We start from the raw sequence: 15,899 nt of genomic DNA, 5'->3' as shown, positions 1-15,899 counted from the left end.
AAGTAGTGCCCTTTCTGCCGGTATAACGATCTTTAAGAAACAATATCGAAAATCCTTTTTTAAGAGCTTAAGTAGCTTTCGTGGACTCGGCATTGGATATTTTTAGTGGCAGTGTACACAGGTTTTCCCATATTTAAAAAAATAATATTCGTAGCTTCTAATAACACTACCTCGGACACTAACCTCTTTGTAGCACACACCAGTTCAAGTTAGATGGCATTGTGAAATAAAATTTCTTTATAGAGAAGATATTATTTTATGTTATCAATTTCGACAAATGAGGTTTGGTTAGAGAGATAGGGCCTTAACTAAAAAGGGAAATTTAAATGGAAACCCAAATTATTGAAGCTTCAGAAAAATGTGTGTATACATCATCTACTTGATGACCAGTTTTAAATGAAGAAGTGCAAAATAGGAGAATCCAGCCAGGTTGGTAACTATAAAATGCCCACAGACAAGTCCAAGTTGATGCTGATCGCAAAGAAGTAGCTCTGATGATCTTTTCCAAATGCTTTGAACAAGTGGTTAGTTTAGATATAGGCCTAGTTTTTTACATCATTCTGGGTAATAGATGCAAGATTCCAGCGGCCAGTAAGCTCACCTATAGCGAGGTAAATATTAATATTTTTTTTTTGTTTTTGTTTTTCAGATAAATAGAAGAGCCCAAATGGACAACACCGTCCAGGCCCAATTTTTCGGTTGGGTCAACTTCAGCGCCATTTTTAAAATTATTAAAATTAAAACTTTTTTTATCATTTTTGTATGTAAAAGAAGTTAAATAAAAATCCTAAAAAATTTAAATATAGTTTCTCATTTTTTTTATTGTAAAAAAAAAATCCTGAAAATACAATAAATTTTCGAGCTCTAGACCACCGGGACCCCTTAAGCCTTATTTTTTGCTAGAACAACAAATGCATAAAAATATTAAGGGCAGCAAAAAAATGCTTTGAAAATTGCATAGCGTCTAAACCCAATGTCTCGTTTGAAAATGGCATTCCTACGTACATATATAAGTAGTAAAGCAAAATATATATGCATGTGTATATATATGCATTTCCTTCGTTCAATATGGCTATTTTGCGCATAAAAATGCAGTTCGTTTCATGGTTCAAAGCCACTATTTTCTGCACTAAAATGGGATCAGTGAACTGTTAATCACATAAATAAACCATTTATTTATCTTCTTCGTTTGGTAAATCTTCCTTTTATTTTTTAAGTGAAATTTATCTGATTTCGTATCCTTTTATACGCGTGTGTGGTAGACAATAGAAATGCGTGTACATAAATATACACCCACATACACATTGAATTGTGCAGAGCTACATACCTGCACTTGCTGAGCTTCCTTCCATCCGTTAGTATACAAATTAATTATAAATTTTCACTAAATTACTTATATAAAAAATATATATACTCTATAACATATATGTACTTCTCACTTCCCCCTTTTCTAACGCACCTGGGTTGGTCACACATGTTTCGATCAGCGTATTTTAGGAATAATCGACAGTTGGTCGCTTATTTAGGAAGCATTAATGTTGTATATTTTCGTTTGTATGGCTGGCAGTGGTCAAACTATAGAAAACATACAAACTACAATACTATAAGTTGTTTATTTTGATGAAATCTTGTGGGTTTATCAGAGAAAAACAAATATTGAGTGAATTCCTATTCCTATTCCTATAATCAACTATCATTAGCGCATCGTGGCTGCATCCGTTGAAGGTATGCTAACAGATGGTTATTGATTGATTGGGTATGGGATGGTAATTGATGGTAATGGCGCTGTGTGGAATTTGTGCCATCCGAAATGCACATAGTATTATGTATGGTATATACATATGTATGTATAAAAGCTTTTACACTAATGTGGTGATCTTAGCGGGAATTTTCATTTACATATACATTTCATTTAAAGACTAATAAATAATGATAATGTGATGGAAAAATTGTTTGGGATTATAAACTTTGAACATTTCTGAGTATGCCACATGGCAAGTTAGGTATTTTTTTTTTGTTATTTTGTTTTTTTTTGTTGTGCCGCACTAGGCTAAATTCTAGTACTTCAAATAGAATGTAGCAAATTACAGTGAATATAGTAAATTTCCGATAATTGCTGTTTACTTACCTATCACATTTATCAGTGCCAATAATTCGCACACGTAGTATCTGTAAGCCCACCAGTTGTGATACCTAATTAAAAAATAGATAAAGTAAACATTTAAGAACCAAGGCTAAATAAATAAATCTCAATGTGGTAAAATATGTAGTAAGGTAATATATAATACTTGAATATACATGCAGCTACTCGTACATACATACAAATTAGTTTTTGAGATAACACATGTAAAATTACCAAAAAATTGGTACTAAAAAGAGTATAATAATTTGCGTAATACAAGGTGGCGCTAAATTAATCACCCTATCGGAAGATTTATTACATAATTTTTACAAATAGCGTCGTACGTCAGTCATATTTGACACTTGTGATCTAGACGGCTGCAGTATACAAACAGACGAGCAGTGGAGCGTGTAAAGGTCAAAATAACAGGTTTCCGTCAGTCAACATATTTTTTTAGTTAATAAAATAGTTATTCAACTGGAGGATTTAATTGTGAGACCATAAAAAAATAAAAAAATTGATGTCTTGACTAATAATACTTTGAGTTTACTTAAATCGATTAATTCTCCCAATATAAATAAAGATTGGTAATCTTAGAAAAATCACAATGAGATGGTATCATGCTGATATAGGTACGTACATGAACAGAGTGCGTTTTATAACTATAGCACCGGAACTTATTGATAAGTTTTTAAAATTTATATGTATCTTATTTACTACTCATATTTTTTGTATCAAAATAAAGATCATCTTCCCACTAAATCCAGTGCAACTCGAAGTTTCAAAGCTTATGCAAATTAAAAAAAAAAAATCAACAAATTTTCATCAAAATTTTAAATGTTTCAATCAGAGTTTTAAGGCAAATTTCGTCCATGGGGAGAAATAGTTCATTGATTTTTTGGCCAATAAAAGGTAAACGGCCACCGCAGTCGAATAGGTTGGACATTCGGAAGTGTACAGGTTTCGTACCTCCAGGTATGAAACAGCAAATGATAGAAAAAGATGTTTTAAATAACGGTCACCTTTCGGCAGTCAATGACAAACCTGCCATGAAAAGGCTTCCCATCTCTCTCGACTGCCTGACGTTTTTTCATGTGGAAGAAAACACTTATACCGTTAGTAAAAAAAAATGTATACCCTATATACTCTAAATTTCTCTTAAAATTCCATGTTTTGGAAGTTTTTCGAATTTTTTTTATTATAAATTTTCACAAAGTTCGAAACTCGGATGAATTTGTTTGCGGAATAAACAGTCCATTATATACTTTTTAAAGCACTTCTTAAATTTTGGTAAAAGACTTTCCAGGTCTAAAGCAAATTTTGTCATAGCAGCATTAGACGAGTGTAATAATATATATCGCGTTCAAAAATTTTCAAAAGATGACGCCATAAGTTCTTTTTAGAAAACGTTGGCTTTATTGGAAATAAATTTCTCAAAAATACGTTTTATTTAATACCTAGATGGTCGCCGTAGCCAAATAGGTTTATGATAGGCTACCATTCTTTACCGTCTTTAAAACCCACTTTGGACCTAAAACGCGAAATGATGAAAAGGTTTTTTAAACAGCGGTTGCTCCTTAGCATACTACAACAACAAACATCCGAGCGAATCTCTGCCAGAGGTGACATTAAATTAGAAGTTCGTTGTACTCCGTTTGTACAATAGCATCAATACGCATTCCATAGCTTTGAGGGGGCACCGTACATTAGGAAGAGGTATCCGCCCGGGAGTTTCTAGATTCTCCACAGTAAATATCGAAAAAGTGCTTAGTGTCAATAAAATATGATATGATATAAAATCGTTGACGAAAATCATTGAAATGATATTAAGCACACCTCCGACAAGTGAGCGTCGCATTTTGAGCTTGCCTTTAGTTGTTGAATATCTAGAAATTCACTGAATATCTAGAAATTAGTCAAACATCGGATTGAATATCAAAAAATTGGCAGCTGGTCACAGTTCATCGATGAGGATTAGTGAATTGCTTAGCAAAAGTTAAGTGCCTTGATTAGACCGAAGTTATGCAAGGTCTTGTGAACACCACCTCAAACAGTATTTCTTAAAGGACATAATTTGGCATGCCGCAAGTTCGGTTGCAATTTCAAATTAGTATAAATAATTGATAATTTAGTATAAATAAATTCGAGGAACGAGTTTTTGATTTGATTTTTTTTTCTTCTAAACTAATACTGCTGCTGGCAAACTTAGGAGTTACACAAAATGATCGCCATTTGCTTTAATGCAAGCCCTTAAACGGATCGATGTTGTATCATACTACAGTGGCTCGTATGGTTATTTTAGATATGGATGATGTTGATACAATAAGTGCTTGATTGGGATTCTCTCAATTTTTCTGGAGCACCTTGTAAGCCATTTCCTCAACTGCAACCATAATTTGCAGTTTTGCAAGAATTTAAAACTTGGACTGACATATTCTGATTAAACCACTCTTGACTTGTTTTGGCTTTTTGTGCGAGTGAAGGACACTGTGCTCTCCTATTTAAGGTAAATTCTCCATCACAACTTCCAAGATATCTTCTTCAAAATTCAAAAGATCATCTGTAGGTACTCCTCACCAAACTATGACTTTTCGCGTAGACTTTGTAATTTGTTTACACTATAGTATTTTTTTCATTCGTAAAAAAGTATTTTAATAGCCGTTGCTGACCTACCACTGTAAAAGCATCTTCATGAGCTTCATAGCTCGCTTGAGTCAATTTTTCTTGTTGCTTTAAGTAGGTATGTTGCATACAAAATGTATCTATTGTGAGTTTATAAAATTTTCCCCTAGCAGAAAAATATATGCTTAAAAAACCGGGATTTCTCTACACAAATAATTTGATGCACAACGAAATTTAATTTGAATGTATGGGCTCGTTTTAAGATTAATAAATAATGAAAAATAAATAGTAATTGCATTATCTCAATGGGAGCAAGATTTGCAATGCATTGGTACTCACCTTAGATTTTCCCATAAGTAATCTAATAGTAATTTCTTTTTTTGTTTTTTCTCGGCTTCGGAACAAATTCCTATATCTAAGTCCATGATAAGTGCATGAATTTTGCCACCTTCCCAAGATTTCCACAGCCATCTTGGAGTATAAAATAAAATCGCCTGCAAAATAAAAGAAAATTTTCAACTATTATATTTAGAAAGAGAACTAATGAATAGCTTTAAAGAAAATATAAGTGCACTATTTATTTTAAAATCATTTTGCAATAAATACAATATTTCAGTAGAGAGAATTATTAAAGAAAAACGAGTGCTTAATATTTTTTTCACATAGGAGACACTCAACATCAACAGCAAACACAGTTTTCAGACTCAAGGGTTTGAAAGGTTGAGTCCATTCAAACTTGCATTTCATTCAATCAAAATTCAATGGATTTAAAAACTGAGTAAAAAGTTGGGAAGTTTTATGAAAATTTGTTTTGTTTTTTGTTAAAATTATTGTAGTATAAAGTTTGAAACTGGGATTTATATGGTTTTTGTGGGAAAATTAGTCATACGTTTAATAAAAAATAAATACATCCTCTCTATTATTTGGTTGGACGACAACAACATCTCATGAGTTTGAAACTGGGATTTATATGGTTTTTGTGGGAAAATTAGTCATACGTTTAATAAAAAATAAATACATCCTCTCTATTATTTGGTTGGACGACAACAACATCTCATGAGTCGGATTTTGAAGTATTCGAGAGAAGGATAATGTGAAAAATTGATGAACATTTATGAGTTGGTTGGGTCGAATAATGCAGAGAATGATGCGATGAACTTTGGAGCTTCATAGTCAGGGTGCAAAGGTTCAACGTATCTGTCAGACAGTATTCGATATTGCCATTGGGCGAAGGAGAGAAAGACCAGGCCTAATATGTACTGAAAAGACCAAATGGAACAGAACTTGGCTATTTACTCCATCTAAAAATGAGAAGAAACGACTTGTGCGTGAATTAAGGGGCTAGAGTCAATTTATATCTACGAAAATCAACTTAACTGCGTAGATATAAGCCTCTTAAATATAAGATAATGAAGAGAAATTAATCAGTATACATCATCTCCCTGCCGACCTTAAAACAACTTTCGATAGCATTTCCTCTACTCTAATTTCTTTGAATTTAATGTCCCTTCACTTACACGGATATTTATATTTATATGTAATGCAATGTAAATAATGATCCATCATGCGATTTTTTAAAGCAGATATTGAAAAAATAGTTCTCGCTACAGCAATACGTAAATAGCTCAAACAATATTTTTTAATGTCGAACAACTAAATTGCTGACGTAAGTCCACGATTTTGATATCAGTAAATCTTCTAAATGGGAGCAAAGTGGATAGTAGTGGTGATGGACATGGAGAAAATAAAGTATCCCTGCTATGAAACCACTATATAAGACATTCACAGGTCGAAATGCACTCCACTGCTGATAATTAAATACTCACAGGAGTAGAGGGATTAGCTTACGTAGGGACCAGCAACAATACTATTAATAACATTGTCCTTGAAATTTAATGGAGACAACAGGTGTCACTTTGGATTGAACAAACATTCATTCGATAAACCATAATTATTTTCCAAGGGGCTTTTTATGCCCTTTTCATTGTAGTCGAAAGTAGAGCTGCCAAGCTGCCTTAGTTAAGACCATGGCTGGTTTTCGATAGACTGTGTAGTCTGTCGATAATATAGCACAAAGAATATCTAATAACCAAGAAAGTCCTCTAAAGAAGCCGGTCATCATGTGGCTTGGATTTTGATGATGATAGCGCGCCATCGCACCTAGCCCAAATTGTACTGGATTATTTGACCAAACACCAAGTAAATACACGATGGCCCGTGCGACTTCTTTGGTTTCTAAAGTTGAAGTTACCACTTCGTGGAAGGAGTTTTCAGTCGATCAGAGTAGATCAAAGAGACTGTGACGAAGGAGCTGAAGGCCATCCCTTCGTCGGCCTACCAGGGGTGCATGAAGGACTGGGTTAAACGTTGGCACATGTGTGTTGCATCAGACGGGTCATATTTTGAAGGAAATAAAATAAATTTGCCTGATATTTAACTCTGTTTTGTTTAATTTAAACATTCCCCGTACTTTCTGATCACATGATATAATAAAATAACAATCACTATCGATACTGTCGATACTATGGCGATAATTTGCCAGCTCTACTAGAAAGATGGGGTGGCTTCTGGTATGCTTGAGAGAATATTCATCAGGAGGATTTATAATGAATACCAATGTGATTAAATTAAACGCAGTATTATCTCATCCACGGTAGCCTAGCGTGTTTCTGCGTATCTCAGTAGAGAAGTACAGTAGAGAGGTACTGCATGCATATGCATTCCCATATGTAATATGCTTATATTACATATAGTTTAGATTTTTTATTACAAGTGCTCTAGCTTTGAAATGAATGAAAACGAACAGTTTAACTCACTATAAGAGCGGTTCCATATCAAGTGATATAAGTCTTTTGGACATTATCGAAAATTCTTTTGAAAATTTGTTTATTTGAAGGCTTAAGTATGGTTAAGGGAAACGGAATTTTTTTTTTAAACCTTCAATGTTATTTTTAGCAAAAGTTTCAACATTAAATAAATCTTAAAATTATTATCATATTTTTGCAATTCACTTCAATTTAACCAATTTTCGGAAAAATGTCTAAGATACTTGCGTCATTTGATTTGTAATCGCCCATATGTCTCTCTATTTGTAGGACGGCTTCGTGACACACTCGTCTAACTAAAGTGGAACCTTGAACAAAATAAATTTCAAGGATGCATGTGCAAGTCTGTTATTTTAATTTTGAATTCTGAGCTTTATAATCGCATACACATATTATGAATATTTCATAGTTTTACCCGTTGTTGGTAGCTGGGAAAGAATAAAAGTCTGGCGCTTAGCTGGATTTGAGAAGAAGTGCTAAAATTCCTGCTAACAGAATAATTCCCCTTCTTTTTCAATAACAATTGCAAAGAAATGTTATTTTTTTGTGCATCAAGCATATGTCAAAGATTATGATTTTTGGCTGGCAAAACTCTACTCTTCTCGAGTGTATTCAGTAAAAGGGGATTTGCCTGTCAACATTAAAAGGCATTGAACATTGTTTTTCTATGAAGATTTGTGTGACAACCGCAAACTTGAGACAAAGCTTAAGACAACAATCAACGCACATCATTTGTGTATTTGATTTTTTCCTTTTATTTTGATAATCACTGATAGAGATTTCTTCGTATATGTATGTACGGTTTGGAAGGAAAATCCTTCAGAAACAAATCCTACGTGAACATTTTCATTGAGTTAAATAAACAATACGCCAGCAAATGACTTTGCTCCACTGTGCTCTTGCTACTGACGCATTCGACTCTATTATGATTACATTTAGAATACCAACAATTAATAGCCCCAGTACAAAATCTATTAACCAATAACGTAAACAAACTAATGCTACAAGTGATTAAATGTCCGAATGTGAAAATTTATGTTGATGTCGGTGACATATTAATAATAACTTGTATCGTAAATTAGCCAACAATAATACCTCTAAAATAATAAATTGTAAACAGCATGATGGGCCCCGTGCCATCAATTCAAATATTGCGAATGAAAATGATCTTGTTTGGCGACTATCAGGGCGCCATTATTCTAACAAATAATCCTTTTCGTAGGTGTTGCTTCAACTCGCCTACGGTGGCATTGCGATTCGCTGCAAATCATAATCAATTTTTGTGTTTTCTTCTCTTTTTTAATTTTCATAAGAATAAGTATTTTTTTAACTTCAACTAACACCATACACATGCCACTCTTGATATCGGCAAATGTGAGTGATCAACGCTATTTTATGATGGATCTTAATATTTTGGACACTCGCAGTAAAGTTAATTAAATCCATTGTATTTATTGAAGCACTAAACCATATGGCTATAAAATTTTATTATTTAAAAAATGTAGCTATTTTCATAGAATTTGATATACTCGTACACACGTATCTGCATGTGCACACATGTACGAGTATGTATGTATGTGCATTGAAAAAACAGATGACTAAAGACGTAAGAAAAATATACTCCTGCTAAATATATTTGTGCGTCGTATGAATGATTTTATTAGGGATGCCAGTGTTAGAGTTGATTATTCGCCAGGAGATTTCGAGATATTTTTAATATAATTCCGGGATTTCGGGATTTAGCCCGAAATAATATTTCTTTAAATTGAATACAACTTCTATAAGCCTTTGTTTTCGGTTAAAAACCAGAAGCATTTTTAGTTTTCATAGAAAATATTGCTGAGCTTTCCCAAAAAAATACTACTACTTATATAATGCCACTAATTGACAATAATTAACTTTGAACTTTTCACTTGCCCTCGTTTGGAAATTATTACATTATTTTAACCACCTAAGGTGGAAAACAAATGTGGAAAAAATTTGGCCCCCATATTTATTTAAGACAGGAACTTTATAATTAAAATGTTATGAATATATTTTTAAATTTGTTTTAATTTTTTTTATTCTCTGTAGCATTTGAGTTAAGGGTGGTATCTGCAAGCATCCCAACATGGATCATGAATTTCATAATATCCTGCGTCATTTGTTTGATTTGGCACTGTAGGTATAGGTAAATCAGCACTGCGAGAATCTAGTCGTATTCGAGAACGTACATTGGAATATGTGACGCCATATACCTTCCATTTATATAAGTCAAGCAAAAGTAGGAATTAAATACGTGGTATAAGCGATTTACTTGATCCAAACTTTTGGATCGTATTCGCGCAAATAAGAGATATTTGACTTGTTGGGAAAGCCACTGTGCTAAAAATGAGCTCCTTCTGAAGGAATGGTTATATTTATGCCTACATATTTAAATATATAAATATATGTATAATTGGCAACTGTCTCTCACACCTTTTATAGGGTATTTGGTCGGCCTCTCCTCTTATTTTTGATGTGCGTCTTGATGCTGCTTCACAAATGAAGGGACCTACAGTTCTAAGATGACTCCGAACGGCAAATAATTTTTATGAGGATCTTTTTTATGACAGAAATAGACTCGGAGGATTGCCATTGCCTGCCAAAGGGCAAGCGCTGTATGAAAAAAGGTGTTCTATCATTTTATTTATTTATTTAACTTTTCGTGTCCGCTGTTTCACGTCCGGGCACTTCCGAATGCTAGTCACATACTTACCCATTCGGATTATTTGCCCAAAATGTTAAGGTCAGTATTTACAATAGAACTGGAATTTTCATAATATTTTTAAATAATTTTCCCACGTTCGGCTAGTGTGAAACGAGATGTGATGAAATCGGATACTTTACCACTTATTTTGACTTTTACACCTGATGAAAATAGCTATTGGGAAAATTACAAATGTTATCTAGTCATCGAATATATAATAGTTTCCAATGCAATGCGTTTCGAATTTTCGGTTCATTAACTATGGCATAAGAATGAAAGGGACAGCGTCAAAATATACTTTATCATTCAGTTTACTTAGTATTTTAAAACTTTCCTCAAACATTGGGTCAATGTTTTGGCAAAAAAATCGGTTGAACATAATTTTTCCAGCGGGCCAACTACGGCTAGGGAATATCGGACAGTTGGAAAAATGTTTTCTTTTATCTTAAAATTTCTCTTTTTCACTAAACACGAACCTAGAAAATCGGAAACTCATGTTTTAAGAAATTTAAATTATGTCTAAAAGAATAGTGAAGCATTTACAGTTTCACTGTACTATAAATTTTATTGCACATACTCGTAAAACTTTCCGATAAAAACACCAGTTTGCCAGTAAAAATTATATACCTATGTACTCGAAATTATAATGTTTTACCCTCAGGCAGATTTTAGTACAAATCTTACCTACACTTCAGCTTGAAAAAATTAATAAATTATCCTTACATTAATTTATATCAACTGATCACGGGATTTCCACTATATCCAAAAAACCGGGACACCGGTCATGTTATCCCTAGTGTGTATGTACATGTATGCGCCATATTTTTTTATGTTTTGAGGCTTATTAAATTTGGCATTGACTATCTTTGTGGGAAGGCGATGAAATGCCATATTTTAGAATTTATTTGCACGTACAATCAAAATTTAAATTAATTATGAAAGAGGTGAAAGTTCAGTGAATTTATTGAAGCAATCTGCTTCCTACAAGAAAAAGCTTTTAAATATTAGTTTTTATATCGTGAAATCACGGTTTATTTATATTCATAATCTGCATATGCGTATGTGCACATGTGTTCTCTGTAAGAAGTAATGTACGAATTGAAGACAACTTACAAAAAAAAAATGCTCTTTGTTCGGAATGACTGCACGGCCAAAGATGTTTAGTTTTTATATGCATGTGAGCCTCATCCACAAACTGATAAGAACTATATTTTTAATAGCAAACTTTCTCGGTAGGCAATGAAAATCCTCCTGTTGCATTTTTGGTGTTTGGCGTCATCATAAAATTATAGGAACCGCCATTTTGTACAGCAATATTAAGAAGTGTATCGTAAATTGGAGAAGGAACTGCCACCAACCATCGAACAAAGGATGAATGGGTTAGGTTTGATTGATTTATGTACTAGTCATTTCCCACTGATCTTCTTACTTTGTATTATTGTTTTACAAGGATTTTTTTTGGCTGTACAAAACTATGTTAATTGTATTTTTCAGTTATTTAATTTTTTATTAGTTTTGTGACTTAGAAATGGAATATCTATCAGGCAAAAATCTTCGTTTTCGACAATATTTTGCGAAGTTCAAAAATGGCGATTCTGACGTCGATGACACAGCTCGCAGCGGAAGGCCTTCTGAATTCGATAAAGAACGTCTCAAATCAGTTTTGATAGAGAACTGTCGCCACACTAGTCGGGAATCGGCAGATCAAATGAAAGGCGATCATAAAACAATTCTCAATCACCTTCATCCATTGGGATTTACCGAAAAATTGAGATCCTGGGAGCCTCATGAGCTCAACGAAAAAAACAAAGGATGTCGCCTTCAAATTGCTTCTCAGCATCTCCCCGCGGCCGCCGTAGCCGAATGCATTGGTTCGTGACTGCCATTCGCAATTCACAGAGAGAACGTCGGTTCGAATCTCGGTGAAACACCAAAATTAAGAAAAACATTTTTCTAATAGCGGTCGCCCCTCGGCAAGCAATGGCAAACCTCCGAGTGTATTTCTGCCATGAAAAAGCTCCTCAAAAATATCTGCCGCTCGGAGTCGGGTTAAAACTGCATTGTGGAACAACACCAATACGCACACCACAAATAGGAGGAGCAGCTCGGCAAAAACACCCAAAAAGGGTGTACGCGCCAGTTATATATATATATCTCCTCCGCCGTCGAGCAACATACATTCATAAACAGCGCTTTTTGTACCGAACCGTCACGTGAGATGAGAAATGGTGCCTGTATGTACATCAATATGAAGCAAAGAAAGTAGTGGGTGGCTCCAGGAGATACGCCAAAGCCGAGAGTCAAGCCAGATATTCATCTAAAGCAGATCGGGATATATGTTTTGTGGGACTTGTCAACAAGGAACTCTACATTGGCCAGCTACACCGCGTGAATGAGACTATTCGACTGAAAAGACCTGATCGACATGGTCAAACCATACTCTTTCTTTACAACGCAAGGCCCCATGTTGCACAAGTCGTCAAAGCTACACTCCAAGAGCTCGAATGGGAGGTTCTTCATCATCCGCCGTGATCTTCGGACCTTGTGCCGACCGATTAAAATCTTTTTTTATTTTTCGTACTCAAAAAATATCTGTCTAACATAAGAAAGCTCCGTCGAAGGTAAATAGATAATATCAAAAGAAAAAATTACCGTACGGTACTCAGTTAAAAGATACCATAGATGCCCATATGAGCACCATAAAGCGACTCAAAGGAGGTGTCAGACCTTTTCGACAGGCAAGAGTTTGATTGGTGTTCTACTCGATCGGCACAATGCGAGGTCTCTTACATCAAATATGACTTTGAGGGTGACTTTTTCCCCCTAGTGGAAACTTTTTACTCATTTTCTAAAGCTCTAGAAGTGATTGAAAATACGATACGTTTTTCTAGTCGTAGGAAACAGTGTTTTTCAAAGATTATATTTTAGATATTTGTAAATAAATGGGTGACAGTTGGAGACGCAGGTGGACAAAACAAACATATTGCAGACAAATTGTTTTTATTACGTTCCTTCAGTGGTCAAAGTAAATTCATACAAGTTGTAATCAATTCTGAAAGTGCAACAATTATGTGGGCTCTTCTCAAATTTCAACTGTAGTTAGAAAATGGAAAGAAAATGCAAACACTCACTCCTTGACAATCAGCTGATGAAAGAACATCAGCTTGTATAGATTTGTCATGGCTAAGGTAAAAATTTCTGAAATGTTTTCTTAAAAGCAATCATAAAGCTTCAGAAAGCTTGACTCTCTTGTCACCAAAACACTAACTTTAATAATTTAAAATATTTTTCTGAGTATAAAATATTGTTCCCCTCTCTTTGAAAACCAACACCCAACTAACTTTCGCACTTCGATAGACAGCTGCTGGGCTTTGGTCCCCAAAAAGAACAAGTGGCCGCATTACAACATAGACTCAAAACAAAAAATATATAAGTATAAAGAAAATGCAGTTCTCGGCCCAATCTGATAGCAAAGCTCGGTTAGGAAAGTTGATTATCTAAAAATCATTTGATTCTAACAAATAATAATATTAACAATAATAATAGTTCCTGAAAGCCAGTGACGATATGTTTTCTTCAGCGAAGAAGGAAAGATAAATCGAATGGCACCAGTTGGTATGAAATCCATTTTCCGATCCAAGTGGCTGTCAGTAATTGTTGAAAGTTTCATAGTGGAATTCCATTAACTCTTTGAGCTATATTCATATGCGTAGAGCGAACCTGCACAAAATATTGCTCTACCGAAGCCTCGCTGTGTATTTGCATTAGTAAGCAGATACAAGTAATTTTTCACTGACTCGCTGCACATATGCACAATCTCAGCTATTAATGAAACATAAAGACAAAAAATTGAGTGGGACCTTTTTCAAAAATTACAAAAAAGGAAATTTCCCATAAGTTTTAAACAGAAAAACAAAAATTTGTTCCAAACCTTTTTTTTTGAGTTATTAACGAATTTTGTTTTTAGTTTTTAACAAAACAACGTCTTAAGAAAAAAAATTTGAAAAACATTTTTTGAACAAAGATATTTCATCTTACAAAGATAACCTATCCGAAGATACTTGAGTTTAAAAAACTCTATATTAAATTTTTCATATTTTTCAAATACAAATTTTCGATAAAAACAGTTTTACGACTATGCCCAAATTACTTGACATGGAAAAAAAGGTTTGACCTTTATTGCAAAAACTAATGGCTAGATAGATTTGAGAATCCTTCTTAAATATATTTCAATGACTATGTTACTATGTATGTACATTTTCTGAAATCAATCAATCTCGATATCATACGGCGTTGGGGAAGCAATGTGTATATGTATATATGGCACTCAATACTATATACATACAGGCATACAAGAACATATATCCATACATACATAGATTCCCATATATGTGTGTGGGTACACATTGGTGGCAGCATTTTACCACAGTTCGCCATTGGAGTTCACATAAAATATTTAAAGCATGTTGCCATAGTTTGGTTGGCAGTAAGCCAACATATCATATGAACTAATCCATCTAAATAATTTTGGTCAAATAGCATGCTGTGATAAGAAAATATAATACTATTTTCGTTGCCATGAGATTTTAATGAATAAACGAGGAATGAATAAACTTCCTCGAATATATAATAGAAATATATAAAGCATTGCGCAATCATTTTTTAAAAAATGATCGAAACTGTCGCTTTTTAAATTCTAACTAATCAAATTGTTATTTGGCTATATGCCATAAAAACGGTTCTAAATTATCTAGGCATAAGTCTGGACTCAATACTAACCGTCTGGGCCCAAATAAAGAAAGCCGCCGAGATGGCATCCCTACTCAGTAGACAGATGGCAAACATAGGGGGTCCAACTCAAACGAAACGAGAGATAACGATGGCTACCACGCTCTCCGTTCTCTTATACGGAGCTGAAGTGTGGGCAAATGCGCTAAACGATGCAAGCTCTTAGCATCGGTACAACGAACTGCATCCCTAAGAGTTGTGTCCGCCTACCGCACTGTATCAGGGCCAGCTGTTCAAGTAATAAACAGTTTGAAACCGATGGGCTTACTAGCTATTGAAAGGAAGAAGCTATGGGCATTAAAAAAATAGGGAATGGAAGAAAGTTAGCAAACCTGCAGCGCAGGAAATAAGGCATGAAATGCTAAGGTTATGGCAAGACCGATGGATTAACGAAACATGCGGTAGATGGATGGCTAGTCTTATAAAAGTCACATGGAACAGTAGGGACTTCGTTGAAGTAATTTTTTATACAACCCAAATGCTTTCGGGGCACGGTTATTTCCAGAAATACCTGACCAAAATAGGGAAACGCGAACACCCCACATACATAAACGGTAATGCCGCCGAAGATGACGCTGAATATTCTTCCAACGCTGGAGAATGCAGTCGGTCACATAACCACTGCAAATGTAATCGACAAGATGCTAAGTAACGAGAAAACGTGAGAGATCATCACTAGTTTCGAGGAAGAAATTCTCCGCATGAAAAAGCGGAGCCTGGACGCAAGCATATATGTATAGACCTTTGTAATGAAGAAGATGGAACGCCACTCTGAAGGAATGCGCAAGCGGTTTCAGAGTGCGCGACGGTTCCA

The 15,899-nt window shown here is 34.4% G+C and overlaps 1 protein-coding gene across 5 annotated transcripts in view; it reads right to left on the bottom strand.

Annotated features, from left to right (window-relative positions):
* Positions 1–15,899, bottom strand: part of LOC128858236 (innexin shaking-B) — a 251,368-nt gene that overhangs the window by 12,130 nt on the left and 223,339 nt on the right. For all 5 annotated transcript variants that reach the window (XM_054094327.1, XM_054094326.1, XM_054094330.1 and 2 more), the window contains 2 exons: positions 5,084–5,238; positions 2,129–2,193 (listed from right to left, as the gene is read on the bottom strand). In XM_054094327.1, coding sequence (XP_053950302.1) covers positions 2,129–2,193; positions 5,084–5,238 — 220 coding nt within the window. The remainder of the gene's footprint in view (positions 1–2,128; positions 2,194–5,083; positions 5,239–15,899) is intronic.

Source organism: Anastrepha ludens, chromosome 3 (assembly GCF_028408465.1).
Source record: "Anastrepha ludens isolate Willacy chromosome 3, idAnaLude1.1, whole genome shotgun sequence".
NCBI classification, from domain to species: Eukaryota; Metazoa; Arthropoda; class Insecta; order Diptera; family Tephritidae; genus Anastrepha; species Anastrepha ludens.
This window is presented reverse-complemented; position numbering and strand designations above follow the sequence as displayed.